Source organism: Dermochelys coriacea, chromosome 13, assembly GCF_009764565.3.
Source record: "Dermochelys coriacea isolate rDerCor1 chromosome 13, rDerCor1.pri.v4, whole genome shotgun sequence".
In the NCBI taxonomy this organism is placed as follows: domain Eukaryota; kingdom Metazoa; phylum Chordata; order Testudines; family Dermochelyidae; genus Dermochelys; species Dermochelys coriacea.
The window spans coordinates 2,729,963-2,752,719 of NC_050080.1; the positions used below are offsets into that span (position 1 = coordinate 2,729,963).

The 22,757-nt window shown below is 54.5% G+C and overlaps 1 protein-coding gene across 1 annotated transcript; it reads right to left on the reverse strand.

Moving 5' to 3' along the window:
- Positions 1 to 3,744: 3,744 nt before the first annotated feature.
- Positions 3,745 to 19,745, reverse strand: REM1 (RRAD and GEM like GTPase 1). The gene is made up of 5 exons (XM_038370283.2): positions 19,590 to 19,745; positions 18,091 to 18,433; positions 17,110 to 17,192; positions 5,600 to 5,810; positions 3,745 to 5,087 (listed from the first exon to the last, which is right to left on the reverse strand). The coding sequence occupies exons 2-5, from the start codon at positions 18,428 to 18,430 to the stop codon at positions 4,810 to 4,812; spliced, it is 912 nt and encodes a 303-aa protein (XP_038226211.1). The 5' UTR covers positions 18,431 to 18,433; positions 19,590 to 19,745; the 3' UTR covers positions 3,745 to 4,809.
- Between the last annotated feature and the right edge of the window lie 3,012 nt (positions 19,746 to 22,757).

Below are 22,757 nucleotides of genomic sequence, written 5' to 3' on the forward strand. Positions count from 1 at the left end.
TGATGCTAAAGATGCAAGGCGAGTGGAAACTCCCGACCTGACCTAGGGCGGGGGCGGCTAGCCAAGTCATCTCTGGCCTGGGGCCCAAGGCTTCTGAGCAAGCTACCACCACGAACCACTTGAAGGTTCTTCCAGCAGCCGCGGCTAAATAGAAGACAAGCCGAGAGGGGATTTTGCTCCTTAGGGGAGTCACGGAATCCTCCAGTCAGGCTCTGCAAGTGGGGGGCTGCGCTCCCAGTGGAGAATCACTCACTGTTGTCCCTGGCATACCAGTCCCGTCAGCCTAGGGATCCTGGCAGTCTAGCTGGGGGAGATATGCTGCTCCCAGCTGACTAGTGAGGACAAAGGGAGCGCTGGTCATTTGAAGGGTGGATTTCTGTGGCCTCACCCGCACCCCATCAGTGCTAGCCTTTCTCACCCAGCTGGGCCCATGAAACCTCTCCTAGCTGCTGCAGTCCAACCCCGTTCTCCTGCAGCGCTGTCCCACCCAAGGCTCTCGCTGCCCGGTACATCTACCAGGGAATTAAACCTCCCAGCAGCCCTGCAAGCGGGCAAGTTAGAAGGCTACAGCTCCAAGTGCCCAAAGCAGGTCCCCTAACATTGGTGTACCTGTAGCATAGACAGGCCCTTAATGGATTCCCCAGGACCGGCAGCAAGTCAGGTCGGAAAGCTCCAGGCGACAGCCCGGGGCTTTAACTGTCTCCTCCTCACTGGGCTCCTACCCAGGGGATACAAGGTCAGAAGCGACCGGTCCTTTGTCCTGGTCTGGTGGAGTCGGGGCCAGGCTAGCAGCCGCATGGCCTGGGAGGGGAGCTGCAGCAGGCACCTGGTGCCAAGAGGGAGCCTCAGGAAGGCCCTCCCTTCCCTGCGAAGGGGAAATGTGCCCTAGACCAGCGTGGGCCTTAGACAAAGCCACGCTGCGAGCAGGAGGCCGGTGGCGTGATGCAGCCCGTGGCAGTGAGGCGAAACGCAGAGCCTCACACGGCATGGCGGACAGAGCTAGCCGGGGGGGAAGGAAAGAGCTGCAGGTTTCCAGCGGTCTGGGGGCAGGAGTTCTCCAGAGCATAAACATTAACCACAGCATCGCTCCCACAGGTCACCCCCCAAGACAGGAAGTCTCTGTCCCCACCTGAGCTGAGGGGCAGCCAAGGCCCCGACAGGGTCAAAGGACTCCAGGCAAGTGACCTCAGGTGCTGGACAGACTTGGGCAACTTGGGCAACCTTCCCCTCCCTCTCCCTCTCCGTGAAAAGGGCCCCGGTTAGCTGCCTTGCAGGGCTGCCAGGGAAGAGCTCTGAGCGCAGCAGGGTCAGTGTTGGCAGCAGCCCAGCTGAGCGTGCTCCGGGACTGGCATGGATGGAAGTGGCTTGGAGCACAAGCCTCCTCTCTGGGCTGGTCCCTCCGGGCCATGCAAGCCAGACAAGGCAGGTCAACAGCCCTGGGACTCACCGACTAACCACCTCCCTTCGCTGGCTGGGACGGCCGCAAACAAACCCTCCTCTTCCCCGGGCAGCTGAGCAGGGCAGTCCGTGGCCCAGCAAGGCCGAGCACCTGGCCCGCCGGTGACAGTGGCCAGCTTGGAATTTCACTCCCCAGGAAGCCGGGCAGGGAGCCCCCGTTAGGTTTCTCACGCTGGGAGTCACTTGCCCACACAAGCCGCTCTTGCTCCCTGATCACAGGGCCCGCTCCTTGCCAAATGCTCCAGACCCAGCAGGGCCCCCCCTTCTCTGGGCAGGGCTCACCTTTCAAAGTGGAGTCAGGTGAGTTTGTACAAGATCTGAGGGATTGTCACCCACAGGCTGGCCCCATTAGCCCAGCCCCAGTGCTGGGTCCCAGCCTCCCCAACTCACCTCCTTGCCTGGGCTCCCCAGAAACCTCCCGTTCTCACTCTTCTGCATGCTCCAGCCACCCGCCATGCTGTGTAGTTAGCAAACTGCAATGAGCTGCAGCAAGCCCACCATCAGCCCCCCTCACGGGACCCCCTGACAGTCAGACACCTTCCCCCCCATACACCATCCTCCCCCTGCAGCTCACATCTTCTCACAGGACCCCCCTGACAGTCAGACACCTTCACCCCCATACACCGTTCTTACCCCCTCCCCCTGCAGCTCATCTCTTCTCACGGGACCCCCTGACAGTCAGACACCTTCCCTCCATACACCGTTCTTACCCCCAACCTGAACCTCACTTCTTCTCGCAGGACCCCCTGACAGTCAGACACCTTCCCCCCCATACACCGTTCTTACCCCCTCTCCCTGCACCTCACATCTTCTCATGGGACCTCCCCCACTCAGGTTCCCGCTGTCTCCAATGCTGCCCCATAGACCTGGGACCTCCCCCAGACCCTGATGGCCAAGCGTCTTTCCCTCTCTCTTTCCAATCTCTTCTAGGAACTAGAGCTGGGAGTGGGCTCCGTTGTGGCTCCCTAAGTCAAGGCACTGAACCATCCCTGGGTGGTCCGTAGCTTGAAGCTTCATTGCTGATGTCCAGAGGTATCACCATAGCACTCAAATTCCCCAGGTCCCTCCCAGCATGCACTGCGCTCAGCATAAACTGGGACAGAGCCTGACACTGAGCTGCTCTCTTCGTTGGTTGTTTCAGAATCCTGCTTAGAGGAGAAGGGACCAAGTCACTGCTGGCCTCCACTCAGTCCTGGCTTCTGATCACATGTCCACTTGGAGCCTGGATCCAAACATCCCAGCTCACCCTGTCTGTGTAGCAGACTGATCACAAACTCCATCTCCACCGCCTTTGCCCTGGACATCAAACTGGGCTTCCGATGTCAAAGTTTGACCCCTTCTTCACTGGAAACCGTGTTGTAAGGGATATAGGGTTGGATTGGCCTCTACCTGGCTCCCTGCATCAACTGAACTCATACCCACTTCACAAGGCCCTGGGTGCACATGGTGCAGGGTACAGAATAAGCAGGTAGGGTGATTAACAGAAATGAAACCACCCCATCTGTGCATGAGCGACAAAGACTCCGCTCCTCCAACTATGGCCACGCCGTGCTCGGTGGCCGCTGCAGGGAGCTGACTGCATCTTGCTGATTCCTGACCGCTTGGCTCCAGCGCTGGAAGATAGTCAGCTCCCTGCTGCTCCAACACCTGCTGCTGGTGACAGCTGAGTAACTTGAGGGAGCTCTGCTCCCACACACCTGCTCCTGCCCTCGACACCCCCCCCTTCCCATTCAGATCTTGGGAGTCGGGCAGCTATGCTGTGCACTGCCCAGATTCCTCCTACACCCAGGGGAATTTCCAGCCAGTTTTAGCACAAAGTGAAGTTGGCAGACTGGAGAATCCAGACCAAATTCCTCAAGGATATTCCATGGGATTTCCTAGCCACCTGGAAACATTGTGTGTGAACCATGTCCCTCTAGTGGGAACAACACCGCTCCCCTCCCCACCCCATGTGCTTCTGTGCTGCAAATCAGGGCATCTACAGAAAAATCAAAACATACCAGGTGCTTGTGGAATCACAGGAAGTTCCCGCAGTAGCCCAATGGATCCAGCCCATTTGCCCCCATTAAAGGTGTATTTCAGAGTCTGGATCTGAAGCCCAGCTCCCCCAGGATTCAGACTTGGGGTTCTGGTTTGGGCGTTGCCCATCTCTGATTTGGAAGCAGGTACAAATGAGCAGTGGGCCCAGCTCCCCGCCTCTCCGGGGGGCACAGGGAAATCCAAGAGAGGAGCACCTTGCAGGGGGAGTTAAGCAGCAAGAGGCGCAGTGCAGTCACTGGTGACAGGTGCCTTTCCAGATTGGGTTTTATTCTGCAAGTCTAGGTGGGTTGTCACCACGGTCATACAGAGACAACAGAAAAACCTCAATCCTAAAAACACTGTACAAAAGAGAGAGATGTGGTACAAAAGCCCCGCCCGCCATGCCCGTTCCCCACCACACCCGCCGTCCGGCACTAAGGAACTCTATCCTGCACCGTCCCCACCCCCAGGCCAGGAGACAGGCAGGGTCTGGCCTCCCCAGACTCCTACCCAAGGAAGATGCTTCTCCATTGCCCTCTTCTCCCCTGCCCATGCTGATGTTAATATGCCCAGAGGTGGCAGCAAAATGCTGCCAGCCCCCACCCCGACACACCATTGCACCCCAGTTCAGGGCCTTCCTGTCTCAGGGATTTCTAGAGTGCCTGTCCACACGGTATCACAGACCAACTACGTTCCTGGCTCCCAGCAGCCTTCAGAGGCAGCTTCCAACCTTGGTGATGGCTTCGTGGACTCCTGTAGAGCCAGTGGCCGTACTGCCCCTGCCGCATGAGCCGAGTATCCTGCTCAAACCCATCCCTGGCATTGGCGAAGTCAGACTTGCATTATCTTTAGGCACCCGGGAACCCCCCACCTTCTCTCCCAGAGTCCCCATCCCTCCCTCTGGGGCAGCTTCCTCCCCCTCTCCCTTCCATGGGCAAACACTGGTGCCTGCTGGCACCCTGGAGACCTGCCCTAGCTTCTCTGCCCTAGCTATCCACCTCCTCTTGCAGGGCTCCAGGCAAGTGGCAGGGCTGGCAGGAGGCACTATCGGGGGGCAGGACATTCAGTCCATGCAAGAAGTCCTTCCCCATCGGTGTTCTCTGGTTGCTGGTGTCACCTTGGTTCTGAGACTCTGGTTAGGAAGTCGGCTCCGTCTCCTGGGTTATTGCTCCAGACGAATCTTGTCTCTCCCCTGAAAGGTCCTGTCCACACGCCACGAACAGAGAAGAAAGTTTACAAACCCCTATGTACATGGCAGAAAGCCTCTTGGGAGGTACAAGAGGCCACATCCTTTTACGCATGAGAAAGAAACGTCCTGTTTTGTGACAGGTCTCAGAGCACGGACAGGTCATGGCAAGACTTGGAGCGAACTTTCAGAGCCACCTTCTTGTTGTTCCTGGCGACCAGTCTGTCCAGGAAGCGCCGGGCCTTCTTGGTGAAGCTCTCCTTGCGCTTGTAGATGGACATGCGCCTCTCGTTGGCCTCCTTGCTGTCCCGGCGCAGGCGGATCTGGCGCACCACCCCCTCAAAGAGCTCCGTCACGTTGTGCTGTAGGGTGGCAGACGTCTCGATGAACTTGCAATCGAAGACCACGGCGCAGGCCCGGCCCTCTGGAAAGAGAATGGGTCCCACCTGATTCGGCCGCCAGGACAAAGAGCACTCTCCAGGCAGAGCCAGGCGGCACTTTCCGCACACAGGGCACAGGACAGGGGAAGTGGCGAAGAGTGGATCACACCCGGGGAGATGGATGTTCAGGGCAGGAGCTAATGGCTGCAGGGAGAGATGCCTTGGAAAGGCTGGATTGATGACAGAGTACATGGGAGGGCAGAGAAGGAAGTGACAGGATGGCCTGCTAAAAGAAAGCAGGACGGACAGTTTAATGGCTGGACAGATGGCTGGCGGAGGACTAGACAGATGGACAGAGAGTGGCACTCCTGGATGGACGCTCAGCAGACGAGCGGGTACCATAGCAATCTCTCGCTGGCCATCTCACCTAGGTCTGAGGAGCAGCAGCAGGAGAAGCCAGGCAAGTAGCCTCCCCCTCTCCCCCAGTTCCCAGCCCCCGAAAACTGACTGGGAACGGTCTCCCGCAGGGTGGGGACGATAGGCCCTGCTCACTCACCTTCCACCGAGACCTCCCGGCACCGCACCAGGTCCGTCTTGTTCCCCACCAGGATGATGGGGATGTTCTCTGCTTGCCGGGTCCGGCGCAGCTGGATTCTCAGCTCAGAGGCGCTCTCGAAACTCACCCTGTCGGTGACGGAGTAGACAATGACATAGGCATTCCCCACCTGCATGCAGTAATTGTGGAACCAGTTCTCCTCATCCTGGGGCTGCACAGGGAAAGACGGCGTTACTGAGGTATTGAGGCACAGAGCCATTGTCCACACACACTCTCCAACGGTGGGCCAGACTCAGCAGAGCTGTGGCCAGCAGGCTAAGTCACACTTCCCAAACTTCCCATACTCAGACCCCCCTGTGCTTCCCAGAGCTGGGGTAATGTACACGCTGAGGAGCTGGGAGGAGCGTCAAGTGAAGTCGAGGACTGGGCTACTTTAACTTGCACCTTCTGCCTGGCTGGCGGCCTTCCTTACTAAACTCTGCTCTCCCGGCCCTGGGCTGGAAATTATGCAGGTCAATGTCTGGGATTGCAGCCCGAGCGGTCAGACCTGTGCCAGCACTGCTGAAAAGAGCCATGTAGACACAGTGGCACCAGCTTCAGCATGGGCCGTACATGCACATTGGGGATCCAAGCTATGACCTCTCAAGGTCCCTTCCAGTCCTACCCTTCTAGGATTGCGAGTCTGCATTTAAGGCTGTGCTACTATTTTTAATCACACTAGCACGCGTGATGCTAATTCAGGCAGAGCTGGCTGAGCTGTCCTCACTCTACGGATTGCAGTGTGGACACCCCCCTAGACTCCAGGAGCCAAATTCAGAGGTAGTAAGTCTGGGTGGTTGTGAGGGCGGCAAGCCCACGTGCCTGACGGAGCCCAAGCTGGCGGGACATGTGAGGGGGTGGAAGGGGTGGTATGTCCCGAAAGCTTCGACTCAGCTCTTGGCCCAGGGAGTGGGGAACGAGAGCGTGGCTCACTGTGCGGTTGTTGCACGCAGCAATATGGGTGCTATATATAGGTCCTGTCATGCCGGTTCCTGCATTAATGGCAGGTATCGGAGGATCAGGATCAGTTCATTCCTGGTGACCTGAAACTGTAAAGAAACCCTGGAACTGAGCACCTGGCCTCCCAGCCACTGGCTCTTCCAGACACCCAGCTTGGCGGGGGCTCCGAGAGCGATTCTACGTGAACTCCTGAGACCGAGGCTTCCCGGCCTGGCGCCTCCTCCAGTGCATGGGAAATGCTGCCGCTCACCTTTGCTAGCATCTTACACAGGTGTAGTGACTAGACACGGGGCCAGCCCGTGAGAATCAGGCCCTAGGAGCCTGCACCCACAGAGCAATGCCGGAGGCCCCACCTTCCCTCGCCCACAAGGCACTGCTGCCAGACATTTACTCTGCCCCTCCAGGCCGTTGTACCAGCTGCTTCCTTCCTCGCTGTACTTGGAATCGCTTCACTTGTATTCAGATGCGACTGGGATGGCAAAGACACAACACTCCTTGCTTGTGTCTCTCCAGGCCTGTGTGTCAGCCTCGGCTGGATCCTGTGGGACCATTCCCTTCCCCCCAGAGCTCTGGAAGATTTTGGTTTTGTTTCCTCAAACCACAGCCCCTTGGTTCTAGAGACCCACCTGTCCACAGGCTGCTGGGAGCGAGCTGCCAGCCCATTGCCTCATGCATCTGCCTCTGGCAGGATGGTGTCAGGGCTGGTTTTTCATTCACACCCTCACGGTCCCGGCTCAGGAGACCAGCAAGGCTCTCCTGCCGTTCCCACAAGCCTGACACGGCACCCTTCACTCTCTTGTTCGCCTTGGTGAGCCCTCCACACCTGTGCCTGGCAGCACACCTCCTGCTTCGCGGTCACTGCATCTTACCCCATTGAGCCCCACGCTCCCCTCCTGCTCAGGACCAGTGAGCCGTAAATTTATAACCGGCCCTGACAGTCAGGGGTTTTCTCAGCCTGTGAAAACCTTCCCATCTTCACTGATCTGGGCACATATAGACAGACATCCTGGGACCACAGGGGCACTGGGGTGATTTACACAAGCTGGGGATCTGGCCCTAGAACAACATGTGTCCCCATGTGCCCCAGGGGGATAGTTATGGGGATTTGATCATTACCCATTTCTGCAGGTGTCTGACATTCAGGAGGAGGCCAAGGCTGGTGCCATCTCCTAGGATTTCTTTACAAGCATTAATTCAGGTGGTGAGAGTAAGTTAGTACCAGCCAGCACCGCCGGACCCCAGCTGTCCCTCCCACCTCAACCCAATGTCTGACCAACGAGAGATTTGCCAGCAACAAGATTCCGGCCTTCCCTGCGCCGGGCTTTCTGCTCATCGCTCACCACTGGGCAAATCTCGCTGGCGGAAGTGCAGGGTCCTGCTTTCTGCAATGGTTCCTTAGCTTCGCTGCGCTCCGCCCTCCCCCCCTGCCTGCGCTGGACCCAACCAGTACATTTCCCCATCCATCCCGCAGACTTTCAAATAGCCACTGCCGGCTAGCGGTTAGGGGCTTCTGGCAAAGATCTGAGGACGGGGACTCTGGAGTCAGTGGGCTAGTGACTTGGCAGGGGAAGAACTGGGAATGCCCCACTCCTCTGTATCCTCGCCACTGCTGGCAGCATTGGGTGCAAATAAGCATTTCCATCTTGCCCTTCATGGGAAAGTAGGTAGGAACTTGTATGATAAGCATCCTCCCCAGCTTCCAGGTGGTCTTGATGGCTACTAAGGATGCCAGCCACTGGGGTCGTTGGGTACAAGACAAGGCACCCCAGTGTCTGCACTATAAGGGCCTGTTCTCAGCAGCAATGCTCTCTACCAGTACAAACAGAAAAGTCTTCGCTGCTCCCTGCAGGGGTGGGGCTGAGCCAGCTGCCTGTCATACCCACTGGTCCATGGGCTGGGGCCAAGAGTGGGGGAGAGAAAACAAACCAGCAGGCAGGGTAACGGCTCAGCTGAACAGCCCCATCAATCAGTGAGGAACGGGTGGCACGCTCAAGGTTTACTTAAGGATGAGGCCTTCCCCCAGGCTGCTCCCTGCCAGTCAGGGCTAGTCTGAGCGCTTGGAAGGAATGGGCCCCCAGAGAGGGTGCAAATCTCCAGGCTGTGGACAGGGCAGGGAGGGGGAAGGGGAAGCCATTCAGCATCCCAGCCCCGGTGCAGGTGGGGCCGTCAGCCTGCCCCCATCAGACAGCAGCCCATGCTCCCGCAGCCTCTGGCCACCCAGCAGACACGTGGCTCAGTCAATAACGCGCAGATTAAAAGGTTCTGGCTTTGGGGGGAGTTTGACACAGTCTCCTCCTCAATCTGTGTCAGTTGCAAATTACAGCCCTAGGGCTCCGCTCCCAAACACGCAGGCTGCCCAGCCATGCATCTTAGCAGCCCAGTGCCTGCAAACACCAACGGGGCTCTTGGGGCCCAGAGGAACCCGCCATCCCACGCTGGGGAAGGAAGAGGTCTTTAAAGGGTTCACAACAAAACCACTGGCTGCAGCACCCTCTGGGGAACACACCCAGCCAGAGACACCCTGGTAAACCACCCCACGGCCAATAATTCATCAGCAGGGTATTCATACAACCCCAAACCCTGGCCACAGCGCTCAGGGGTCTGGGCCTCAGGCTGAAATATGATCCCCTTTCCAATTGCAAACAGCCAGCAAGAGCAGGGGAGCCCATTTACGAGGGAATGGGGCCTGGAAGGGAAGGGACTGAAGGATGGTCCAGTGGTTAGACCTGGCTTCAATTCCTTGCTGTGCCACAGACTTCCTGTGTGACCATGGGCAAGTCACTTACCACCTTGGCATCCTATCTGTCCCCTGGGGTTAAGAGCACCTCACTGGGGGGGTTGTGAGGATAAATACATTAACAATTGTGATGTGGTTTGAGATCTACTGATAAAAAATGCCACCTAAAAGTTAGATAATGTTATCATTAGGCCAGAGCCCTTGGGGGAAAACACAAGCTTTTAATGCGGGTTTTTTAAATGGGAAGGATGAGGTGGGGGGGGGAAGATTTCAGGGGCATTGGGTTCCAGGCCTTAGGCCCCATTATGGCCAAAACGTTGATGTTCACTATGTCCCTACAAAAATTAACTTGACAATAGGTATCTTCTCACAAGGGGAAACAGCACTTGGTAGAAAAATGCAATTCAGGTATAGTGGAAATAAATTAAAGTCTTTAAACTTTAGGACCAGATTTTCAGACTGTTTAGATGCACAACTGCTTGCGCAAAAGGTGCACCTAATTTGCATGCACAATTCCCATTACTGGATGCACAGATTGGGCATGCTAATCCACACACATTCTGCATGCAGTTGTGGTCCTAAATTCTATGACAAACCAGCCTGCTATTTCTAGTGCTGGGAACAGAAGCCGGCTTCACACACAACGGAGCAAACCTCAAACTGAAGAGATACTGGTCAGCAAATGACAGGTTTCAGAGTAGCAGCCGTGTTAGTCTGTATTCGCAAAAAGAAAAGGAGTACTTGTGGCACCTTAGAGACTAACAAATTTATTAGAGCATAAGCTTTCGTGAGCTACAGCTCACTTCATCGGATGCATTTGGTGGAAAAAACAGAGGAGAGATTTATATACACACACACAGAGAACATGAAACAATGGGTTTATCATACACACTGTAAGGAGAGTGATCACTTAAGATAAGCCATCACCATCAGCAGGGGGGGGAAAGGAGAAAAACCTTTCATGGTGACAAGCAAGGTAGGCTAATTCCAGCAGTTAACAAGAATATCAGAGGAACAGTGGGGGGTGGGGTGGGAGGGAGAAATACCATGGGGAAATAGTTTTACTTTGTGTAATGACTCATCCATTCCCAGTCTCTATTCAAGCCTAAGTTAATTGTATCCAGTTTGCAAATTAATTTCAATTCAGCAGTCTCTCCTTGGGGTCTGTTTTTGAAACTTTTTTGTTGAAGGATAGCCACTCTTAGGTCTGTGATCAAGTGACCAGAGAGATTGAAGTGTTCTCCAACTGGTTTTTGAATGTTATAATTCTTGACGTCTGATTTGTGTCCATTCATTCTTTTACGTAGAGACTGTCCAGTTTGGCCAATGTACATGGCAGAGGGGCATTGCTGGCACATGATGGCATATATCACATTGGTAGATGCGCAGGTGAACGAGCCTCTGATAGTGTGGCTGATGTGATTAGGCCCTATGATGGTATCCCCTGAATAGATATGTGGACAGAGTTGGCAACGGGCTTTGTTGGAAGAGTACCAGAAGTCACCTACTACGGGACAGGCCCAACAAAGAAAACAACAGAACGCCACTAGCCATCACCTTCAGCCCCCAACTAAAACCTCTCCAACGCATCATCAAGGACATCATCTACAACCTATCCTGAAGGACGACCCATCACTCTCACAGATCTTGAGAGACAGACCAGTCCTTGCTTACAGACAGCCCCCCAATCTGAAGCAAATACTCACCAGCAACCACACACCACACAACAGAACCACTAACCCAGGAACGTATCCTTGCAACAACGCCCGTTGCCAACTCTGTCCACATATCTATTCAGGGGATACCATCATAGGGCCTAATCACATCAGCCACACTATCAGAGGCTCGTTCACCTGCGCATCTACCAATGTGATATATGCCATCATGTGCCAGCAATGCCCCTCTGCCATGTACATTGGCCAAACTGGACAGTCTCTACGTAAAAGAATGAATGGACACAAATCAGACGTCAAGAATTACAACATTCAAAAACCAGTTGGAGAACACTTCAATCTCTCTGGTCACTCGATCACAGACCTAAGAGTGGCTATACTTCAACAAAAAAGTTTCAAAAACAGACTCCAACGAGAGACTGCTGAATTGAAATTAATTTGCAAACTGGATACAATTAACTTAGGCTTGAATAGAGACTGGGAATGGATGAGTCATTACACAAAGTAAAACTATTTCCCCATGAAGAAAAGGAGTACCGGTGGCACCTTAGAGACTAACAAATTTATTAGAGCATAAGCTTTCGTGAGCTACAGCTCACTTCATCGGATGCATCCGATGAAGTGAGCTGTAGCTCACGAAAGCTTTTGCTCTAATAAATTTGTTAGTCTCTAAGGTGCCACCGGTACTCCTTTTCTTTTTGCGAATACAGACTAACAGGGCTGCTACTCTGAAACCTGTGATTATTTCCCCATGGTATTTCTCCCTCCCACCCCACCCCCCACTGTTCCTCTGATATTCTTGTTAACTGCTGGAATTAGCCTACCTGCTTGTCACCATGAAAGGTTTTCCTCCTTTCCCCCCCCTGCTGCTGGTGATGGCTTATCTTAAGTGATCACTCTCCTTACAGTGTGTATGATAAACCCATTGTTTCATGTTCTCTGTGTGTGTGTGTATATAAATCTCTCCTCTGTTTTTTCCACCAAATGCATCCGATGAAGTGAGCTGTAGCTCACGAAAGCTTATGCTCTAATAAATTTGTTAGTCTCTAAGGTGCCACAAGTACTCCTTTTCTTTTTGGTCAGCAAATGTCACCAGGACCAACAGGCTTAGGGGCCTTAGAACCAGTAATGCCACTTTACAGTTAATCTGCTGCTTTAGAGGCAGTGCAGAAGGCGCAGGTGTTTCTGACAGGGCACTACGGCTCTTCCAGTGAGCGGTCATGCCATCGCTTCTGGACAAGCTGCACGTGCCAGACCCCTGCCGAGAGAGACCCCCCCAAACTGGGCAACTCTTCTCAGGTTTGCTTCTCAGGTTCATAGAATCATAGAATCATAGAATATCAGGGTTGGAAGGGACCCCAGAAGGTCATCTAGTCCAACCCCCTGCTCAAAGCAGGACCAAGTCCCAGTTAAATCATCCCAGCCAGGGCTTTGTCAAGCCTGACCTTAAAAACCTCTAAGGAAGGAGATTCTACCACCTCCCTAGGTAACGCATTCCAGTGTTTCACCACCCTCTTAGTGAAAAAGTTTTTCCTAATATCCAATCTAAACCTCCCCCATTGCAACTTGAGACCATTACTCCTCGTTCTGTCATCTGCTACCATTGAGAACAGTCTAGAGCCATCCTCTTTGAAACCCCCTTTCAGGTAGTTGAAAGCAGCTATCAAATCCCCCCTCATTCTTCTCTTCTGCAGACTAAACAATCCCAGCTCCCTCAGCCTCTCCTCATAAGTCATGTGCTCTAGACCCCTATCATTTTCGTTGCCCTTCGTTGTACTCTTTCCAATTTATCCACATCCTTCCTGTAGTGTGGGGCCCAAAACTGGACACAGTACTCCAGATGAGGCCTCACCAGTGTCGAATAGAGGGGAACGATCACGTCCCTCGATCTGCTCGCTATGCCCCTACTTATACATCCCAAAATGCCATTGGCCTTCTTGGCAACAAGGGCACACTGCTGACTCATATCCAGCTTCTCGTCCACTGTCACCCCTAGGTCCTTTTCCGCAGAACTGCTGCCGAGCCATTCGGTCCCTAGTCTGTAGCGGTGCATTGGATTCTTCCATCCTAAGTGCAGGACCCTGCACTTATCCTTATTGAACCTCATTAGATTTCTTTTGGCCCAATCCTCCAATTTGTCTAGGTCCTTCTGTATCCTATCCCTCCCCTCCAGCGTATCTACCACTCCTCCCAGTTTAGTATCATCCGCAAATTTGCTGAGAGTGCAATCCACACCATCCTCCAGATCATTTATGAAGATATTGAACAAAACGGGCCCCAGGACCGACCCCTGGGGCACTCCACTTGACACCGGCTGCCAACTAGACATGGAGCCATTGATCACTACCCGTTGAGCCCGACAATCTAGCCAGCTTTCTACCCACCTTATAGTGCATTCATCCAGCCCATACTTCCTTAACTTGCTGACAAGAATGCTGTGGGAGACCGTGTCAAAAGCTTTGCTAAAGTCAAGAAACAATACATCCACTGCTTTCCCTTCATCCACAGAACCAGTAATCTCATCATAAAAGGCGATTAGATTAGTCAGGCATGACCTTCCCTTGGTGAATCCATGCTGACTGTTCCTGATCACTTTCCTCTCCTCTAAGTGCTTCAGGATTGATTCTTTGAGGACCTGCTCCATGATTTTTCCAGGGACTGAGGTGAGGCTGACTGGCCTGTAGTTCCCAGGATCCTCCTTCTTCCCTTTTTTAAAGATGGGCACTACATTAGCCTTTTTCCAGTCATCCGGGACTTCCCCCGTTCGCCACGAGTTTTCAAAGATAATGGCCAAGGGCTCTGCAATCACAGCCGCCAATTCCTTCAGCACTCTCGGATGCAATTCGTCCGGCCCCATGGACTTGTGCACGTCCAGCTTTTCTAAATAGTCCCTAACCACCTCTATCTCTACAGAGGGCTGGCCATCTCTTCCCCATTTTGTGATGCCCAGCACAGCAGTCTGGGAGCTGACCTTGTTAGTGAAAACAGAGGCAAAAAAAGCATTGAGTACATTAGCTTTTTCCACATCCTCTGTCACTAGCTTGCCTCCCTCATTCAGTAAGGGGCCCACACTTTCCTTGGCTTTCTTCTTGTTGCCAACATACCTGAAGAAACCCTTCTTGTTACTCTTGACATCTCTTGCTAGCTGCAGCTCCAGGTGCGATTTGGCCCTCCTGATATCTTTCCTACATGCCCGAGCAATATTTTTATACTCTTCCCTGGTCATATGTCCAACCTTCCACTTCTTGTAAGCTTCTTTTTTATGTTTAAGATCCGCTAGGATTTCACCATTAAGCCAAGCTGGTCGCCTGCCATATTTACTATTCTTTCGACTCCCGGGGTGGAGCAAACAAGAGACCCCAACCAAAGCAAGGCAGATGTAGGGATTGGGTGGGAGCCCTGGAAAGCTTTGGCAGGATTTGGACCCCGAGATTTAGCACCTTGGGGAGAGTTTGCCTTTGAGTTTAGGAAGCTTCATTCAGCAGGAGGCCAAGCCCGTGTGAACCGGAAGCAAAAAGGGCTGGCCCAACCCCCGCGTGACCCACCTCCCAGGCCTGGCACAGCTTGGATGCGGAGAGAGCTAACTCATGGTCTAGCACTGCAGGAGACAGCTGACCAGAGGTGCAAAGTGGGGTTCACAGGAATGACATGGAATTAACCCTTTATTTGTCCACTAAAATCAAAGTGATAAAGAATTGCATTTCTCATCGTATCCCGAGTAAAACACTGACCCACCACAAAAAGCCTGGCCATAGTCACTGCAGGTAGGCCCAGCTGGGCCAGGCTAGTGGCGGTCTCGCCAGAATCCCTGCCCCTTCCCCTCCCCCACCTCTCACATCCTTGTCTGGGTCAGGCTCTCATTCTCCCTCTCCCTTACTCTCCACTCCCTGCAGCTCCTTCAGGGCTCGGTGGATACCACTGATGCACACTCCATGCCAATGCTCTCATCCCCACTAAGTTAGGTGCTGTGCTTCCCCTAGCAGCCATTCCCTGAACCCCCTCTGTTCCTCTCGACCCCCTCCAGGATTTTAAGAGCAGGACGCTAAGGGGTATCTGTGCCCAGTGCTCTGGACCGAGCGGACAGTGGAAAAGAGGAGAGGGTGTTCCCTGCTCATACCATGTCAGGTGGGGAGCGTGGCCATTAGCCCAGCAAGTCCATCCCTTCCCAGATACCATCAGCATCCTTGGCCACAGGGAGCAGGGGCTGCATGAGATGCTGGGGGCTAGATGGCCCCCACTAATTTTCTTGAAGATGCAGCTGGTGAAAGGGAAGAGTGCAGGTGGGTCCCAGACCGGCAGGCGGAGAGGCCATTTCAGTGAAGCTCAGGATCCTCTTGCTGTTGCCAGTGAGCGTCGCTCCCAGCTGTGCATCAAAAGCAAAGACCAGGATGGGGCTGGAAGAGGGGAATCTTGTTCCTGTCAGTCTCCAGTCACCCACAAGCAGGGGCGGAGGGGCAGAGATGCCCGCCGGGCACCACGACTGCTGCCTACTAATGCATTCCCCTAAAGGCTGCATTTCCTCACCCATAGTTCGCCCAGTCGGCTCCTGCACATTTCCCAACTCTTACATGGCAAGGAGACAAATGAACCCCGGCACCATGAGCACCCCCCAGCACACTCAGCCCTAAGGATCTGGCATGTTTCCCTCCTTCTCTCCACCTTTCCTGGTGACAACTCGGGCCCACCTCGGGTCCACTCTTATGCCAGCATAGCCGTTCTGACCTGGCAGCAGCCTTTGCAGATGCATCAGCAGCTACGCCAGAAGGAAGGTGGGAGAATCAGCCCCCAAGTGCCTAGCTTGGACCATCCATTCTGTGGGGAGCTGTGGGGACAGGGAGTTGTGTCTGGCCGGAATCACTCCAACAGAGCTTAAAGTTGCCACATTTTGGAAAGAGAAGTGGACTCAAGCCCTTGCTTCCTCCCACAGCAGTTAACCCCCCTGGTGGGGGGAAGGGGAATCCCCTCCAGCTCCCGGGGGTGTTAAGATACTCCCTTGGACACCTGATGAGCCAGTCAGCTGTTCACTGGGGAAGTCACCCTCAACCCCTTACTAGCTGCTGACCCTGACCCAGCTGCAGCCTCCCATCTCCAGCCGTAGACCGACGGGAGCAGCAAGCACTGTCTGCTGGGGATGTCACACAATGGCAAGAGCAGCTCCCCAGAAAGCTAAAGAGGGGTCTGGTAGATGTATGGTCCAGCAGGAGGGTCTGTCCCTGCAGCCCTGTCTCATGAGCAGGTGGGCATGGAAACACAGCCAGCCATAGATAATAGGACAGAAAATATCAGGTTGCCTCTATATAAATCCATGGTACGCCCACATCTTGAATACTGTGCGCAGATGTGGTTGCCCCATCTCAAAAAAGATATATTGGAATTGGAAAAGGTTCAGAAAAAGGCAACAAAAAATTAGGTGTATGAAACAGCTTCCGTATGAGGAGATATTAATAAGATTGGGACTTTTCAGCTTGGAAAAGAGATGGCTACGGGGGGATATGCTAGAGGTCTATAAAATCATGAATGTTGGGGAGAAAGTAAATAAGGACATATGATTTAGTCCTTCTCATAACACAAGAACTAGGGGTCATCAAATGAAATTAATAGGCAGCAGGTTTAAAACAAATAAAAGGAAGTATTTCTTCACACAACGCACAGTCAACCTGTGGAACTCCTTGCCAGAGGATGTTGTGAAGGCCAAGACTATAACAAGGTTCAAAAAAGAACTAGATAAATTCATGGAGGCAAGGTCCATCAATGACTACTAGCCAGGATGGACAGGGATGGTGTCCCTAGCCTCTGTTTGCCAGAAGCTGGGAATGGGCAACAGGGGATGGATCACTTGATGATTCCCTGTTCTGTTCATTCCCTCTGGGGCACCCAGCATTGGCCACTGTTGGAAGAGAGGATACTGGGCTAGATAGACTTCTGGTCTGACCCAGTAGGGACATTCTTATGTTCATACAAGTTCATTGTGTATTTACAACAGCAACAGATCCAATAATAAATAGCTCCAGTCTGGCAATAGAACCCACTTCATTGAAAAGGTGACCCCCACCCCCATGGCGAGCCCCTGTGATTGACACGCCCCATGCACGCTCCCCTACCCGCCTCTCTGTTTCCCAGGTGTCCATCACCAGCAGCGTCATCTCCTCCCCATCCACCGACAGGGTGCGTTCGTAGGTGTCCTCTGAAACAAGCCAGATGCATCCAGGTCAGCCGGACTCTGTGTGCCCAGCAATGCCTCCCGCTGAAGCCCAGTGCTGCTGAGCTCCACAGAGGGAGTGTTTGCTGGCTGCCCAGGATGGGAGGAGACAGCACCCCAAGGTGGTGGGGTTAAATGCAGGCCATGGAAAACACAACTGATCCTCTCGGCAAGGAACTAAAGCTACAAACTAGCCAGCACCATGAAAGGATGTGGGAAAGTAGTGAGGTCCAGGGGGATGCCCTGGCAGAAGCCTGGCTACTCTCCTGCCTTAGTGCTTGGAAGAAGGGGGAAGGTGCTGGGGTATCTCACGGCTCTTCCCAGGTTCAGGACTCAGCCACCCCCCTTGCCAGGTTATTTTTTGGCTTGTGGGAAGGCTAAAAGGCACCGAGGCTCCAGCAGGCAGCCGGACAACTGGCATTAACTGTAGCCAGGTGGCTGACCCCGATGCGTGTCAGTACAATGTCCCTCCGATGTTTCCATCTGAAACGCACTGAAATCCACAGCCCAGTTTTCAAGGGGGCGCCCAGTGTTACATCAGAACTGAGCCACCAGTGGCTCTCAGCTGGCTTTTGGGAAGCACTGTACCCTGCTAATTTCCCTCTGCCCAGCCACAGAGATGGGTAATGGCACTGGAGGCAAGTCCCCCACATTCAGCAGCGCACTCCTCACTGCTAAGAAGGGGCTGTGCCCTGCCCCCAAGCAGTCAGTGCAGCGTCTCCACTGTGCCCCTTGGCCTGGGTTTACAAAGGGCTTCTTCACGCTGTGACCCACTGCCCACACCCCAACCTGCACACCGCATGGTCCTTGACAGCATGTCATTCTGCAGAGCCCAGGAAGGCCTGGGGCAGCTGGTTTGACAGCCCAGGGCAGGGTCCCCTACCTCCCGGCTGCTCTGGCAGGTCCCGCTCTTGGATGCCGGCAAAGAGGTTCACCAAGCTGGTCTTGCCCACACCAGGGTCACCCAGCAGCATCACCCGATACAAGGATTCCCAGGAGCTGTCGGAGTTGGCCGAGTCCGATGACCAGCTGCTGTGTGGCACGGCTGGAGCTTTGTCTCCAGGCTCGAAGGAGGAGGAGGAGCCCAGCGGATGGTGATGGGACTCAATGGGGTTAGACCTCGGCCCACGCACCCCTGGCTGGGACTGGTGGGAGAGGGGGACCGGGGTGCTGGCCCGTCTGCGCACAGGGCCCTTGCCCCCTTGCTGCGTGTTCAGAGTCATCTTCTGCAAAACAGAAAAGGCCGAGCAACTGGCTTGTGGAAGGAAGTCTGGAGGCAAATGCTGGGCTGGGGAGCTGGAGGCCCGTCTGCTTTTCCTCACCCTGCTCTGGCTGGGATTCTCCGGGACCCGCCCCACCCCTGGGTGCTCTCTCAGTTCGATTACTTCACCTTAGTTACAGAGGGGATTTTTTTAAGTTCCACTTCGGTTGTCTCCCGGCTGGAGGCAAGCCCAGAAGAAACAATCATAAATCATCCCGGTCTCCTAATGCACTCCCCAGCCGCCCTGCATTGTCTCAGCCAAACAACTTTTAAACTGGAAAAAAAAGTCTGGAGCCAAAGACTCTTCCAAGCCCGGTGGATCCTGGGTGTTAGCCCGTCTCTGCTTCAGCTCCAGAGCAAGAAGGGCAAAAGTGTGTGTGGGAAGGGGGTCTGATTGCTGCCCCCACCCAGCACCCTTTCACCCAGCACAGGATGGGTCCCGGCAGCCTGGGGATGGTTGTGTTCGGGCCAGAGCAAAGAAATAAAGGAGGCCAAAGGCCAAGGGGACTGATCCTCGTAGGAGAGGGAAGAGGGGCTGGACATGTTCTCCTCTCCGATCTCACCTGCTGTGAAGGGGCTGGGTTTAGGGTGGTACCCAGAGCTGCCAGCTTGGTGCTAGCCCATTTAAAGACCCTCGCCCCTCCGTGTCGGGTAAGGACAGGTAGGAAGCGCTGTCCCATGCCCTCTCCCAGCCTGGTTTCCCCACCCTATGAATTTCAGCCTGGCACCAAAACCCCGAGAGTCCCGACGCCATGGGGACAACGGTGCCAACCTCCACAACACGCTTAAAAAATGCAGGGGGCCGCATTGTACCAGCCTGGGGCAGGGGCGGGCTGCAGAGGGGCAGGGAGGCGATCCCGACACACCCAGCGTCCTCCCATCGGGCCAGGGCGCAGCCCGGCACCCCAGAGCCCGGCCCTGCGGGGGAAAGGGCAGCGCGCCGGAGGCAGCCGGGGGAGCGGGGAACTGCGCGCCCGGGGTGGAGAGTCTCCGGCCGAGGCTGAATGCCGGGAGGGGGCGAGGACAGCGGGCTCCCGGGGCTTCGCAGCCCCCCAGCCCCTGCGCCCCAGCTCTCGGCCCCCGCAGCGGAAAGTTTCTTCGCAGAACTCAGCCCGGCTCACCTCGGCGCCGGCCCCGTCCTGCTCCGCGCTCCCCGGCTCACCGGAGCCGCCGTCCGGGGCCCCCCGGACGCCCGCAGCCCGCGGAACCCAACGCCCGGCCGCTGGCGCTCCCCGGCCTCATCGCGTAGAGCCGCGGCCGCCGAGCGCAGGGCTTTAAACCCGGGGAGGTGGAGCCCCCTTCGGCCGGTCCCGGGACCCACCCCCTCGCGGGGACCCTCCCCAGCCCGCCCGGGGCCGCTCAGAGCGGGCGGAGTTGGTGCCCAGCCCTCGGGAATCCACTCCCCCAGCCCGGGCCAGCACCGCGGGATCCACCCCTGCCCAAACCCAGGGCCCCCAGAGTCCGCCCCGAAATCCGCTTCGCGGAACGCCCAGGGTGTCATTGGCCCAGCCCAAGGCTATTGCCCGGGGGCCAGGGGTCTGAGCACTGTGCCCCACGCCCCTCAGCCAAAGGCCAACACTGGGGGATCAACTTCTCCAGCACTAAACGCGCTGCCCAGGCTCCAGAGCTGTGTTCGTCTGTATCCACAAAACCAAGCAGGAGGCCGGTGGCACCTTAAAGACAAGCTGATTTATTTGGGCATAAGGTTTCCTGGGTAAAAAATCCACTTCTTCAGATGCACCTTGCTTCTTGCATCTGAAGAAGTGGGTTTTTTACCCAGGAAAGCTTATGCCCAAATAAATCTGTTTGTCTTTTAGGTGCCACTGGCCTCCTCCTTGTTTCTATCCCAGGCTGAATCCAACACCCATTCCCTAACCCAGCACCCACTGGTATATGCCCCCCCCCCAGCCCGAGCCCCCTGACCTCCACACCCCCAGCTGCGGCTGGATCTCGTCACGGGCATCCACCTCCACTCCAACGTCCACAGCCCCTGCCTCCGGGACCTGCCCCTTCATGCCTAATCCTCATTGCAAAATCGCCAAGTGGACAATCTCAGGGCATCATTGTAGACACCCCACCACGTGACACGATCTAAGAGTCTACCTCCCGCACACACCGTAGCCCTGGACTCCCCCTCCTCTAGAACCTGTTGCCCCAAGCAATGAATACCATCCCTAGGACTGGGGTAACTTCCCATCCCAGGAGGAGGGCAAAGAGCGAGCCAGTTGATAAGCAGCCAGAGAGGAGGAGGAGGAGGATCCTTGGAGGGTTGTCTGAGCTGCTTCCCCAGCAAAGCGTGTGCCAGGCCCCTCCATGCTCCTTGCACTCTGACCCCCAGGGCTGCTGGTCATGTCCATGGTACTGCTGGGTAACGGGGGGCTATAGATTTGACAGAATACTGCACCAACAGCTGCTTTGACACATCAGAAGCGCTCCCGTCACCTTGGCTGCTACCCCTCTAAGCACCTTCGTTCTTTCATTTCCAGTCGTTGTCAATTCACATTCTCACTGCACTGTCAACACACACCGTGGATGGGTTCCTGGCTGGTCCCCGTGACAGTGGGGCCCAAGCCAGGGGCACTCTCACTTCAGCAAAGCTGGATCAGGCCCGCAGGGACGAATCTGTGTGTAAAGGCTCCACTTTGGGTGCACGAGGGGCTGGCGTGGGGTAGCCAACTCTTCCTGTGTGTCTGGTTCAGGCTGCAGCCCCCCTCCAAGCTGGTGGGCTTTCGGATTCAGTACGGGGGCTTTCTCCAGGCACAGGGGAAATGGAGCAGCAGCAACTCCGCAGGGTCCTTCTTTAGCCTAAGGCACCCCTGGAGGAAATTCTCCTCCGGGGTGTGAAATCCCATCCCCCATCAAACGGCACTTCACACCCTCCGTGGGTGGGACAGCCCATGTGCCAGGCACCCCAGAGCAGCCCTGCTCTCCAGGGCTCCTCCTTTTCTGTTAGTCAGCAGGGAAACCCCTTCCCCAGCACTTTGGCTCTGTGAGTTTTCTATTAGTCACTTGACCACCCCTCCCCCAAAATCTTACAAGATATTAATATTTGATTTATCTAGCTGCAGAGCTGCTGCCATGCTCCATCTCGTGGCAGACTGAATAACTACAGAAGCTACAGGCTATGTCACCAAGTAAGGAGTGGGTCTCAGGGGAATAATACTCTGCACTTTTATAGCACTTTTCCTCCACCAATCACAGAGCACTGTAGAGGAACGGGTAAGTATCACTGCCATAGCCTCACCCACACACCTACAGGAGTAAGCTTTTTAGAGGTGTGTGGGAAATATCATTACGGGAAGCGAGGCAGGCTCCACATCTACAGGGATAGGTTTCAGAGTAGCAGCAGTGTTAGTCTGTATCTGCAAAAAGAACAGGAGGACTTGTGGCACCTTAGAGACTAACAATTTATTTGAGCATAAGCTTTCGTGGGCTACCGCGGATGCACAGAATGGAACATCTAGTAAGAAGATATATATACACATACAGAGAACATGAAAAGGTAGAAGTTGCCACACCAACTCTAAGTGGCTAATTAATTAAGATGAGCTATTATCAGCAGAAAAAAAAACTTTTGTAGGGATAATCAAGATGGCCCATTTCAGACAGTTGAGAAGAAGGTGTAAGGATACTTAACACGGGGAAATAGATTCAATTTGTGTAATGACCGAGCCACTCCCAGTCTCTATTCAAGCCCAAGTTAATGGTATCTACTTTGCAAATTAATTCCAGTTCAGCAGTTTCTCATTGGAGTCTGTTTTTGAAGCTTTTCTGTTGCAAAATTGCCACCTTTAAGTCTGTTACTGAGTGACCAGAGAGATTGAAGTGTTCTCCGACTGGTTTTTGAATGTTATAATTCTTGATGCCTGATTTGTGTCCATTTATTCTTTTGCGTAGAGACTGTCCGATTTGGCCAATGTACATGGCAGAGGGGCATTGCTGGCACATGATGGCATATATCACATTGGTAGATGTGCAGGTGAACAAGCCCCTGATGGCGTGGCTGATGTGATTAGGTCTTATGATGGAGTCACTTGAATAGATACGTGGACAGAGTTGGCATTGGGCTTTGTTGCAAGGATAGGTTCCTGGGTTAGAGTTTTTGTTGTGTGGTTGCTGGTGAGTATTTGCTTCAGGTTGAAGGGCTGTATGTAAGCGAGGACGGGTCTGTCTCCCAAGATCTGTGAGAATGAGGATCGTCTTTTAGGATAAGTTGTAGATCTTTGATGATGTGCTGGAGAGGTTTTAGTTGGGGGCTGAAGGTGATGGCTAGTGGCGTTCTGTTACTT

Excerpts from the sequence above, each read along its gene's own strand:
- REM1 (XM_038370283.2), bottom strand. The coding sequence starts at position 18,430 with ATGACTCTGAACACGCAGCAAGGGGGCAAGGGCCCTGTGCGCAGACGG. Across the intron at positions 5,811-17,109 it reads CCTGGGAAACAGAGAGGCGG|CCCCAGGATGAGGAGAACTG; the intron begins GTAGGGGAGCGT and ends TTCCCTGTGCAG. Across the intron at positions 5,088-5,599 it reads CCGGGAGGTCTCGGTGGAAG|AGGGCCGGGCCTGCGCCGTG; the intron begins GTGAGTGAGCAG and ends TTCTCTTTCCAG.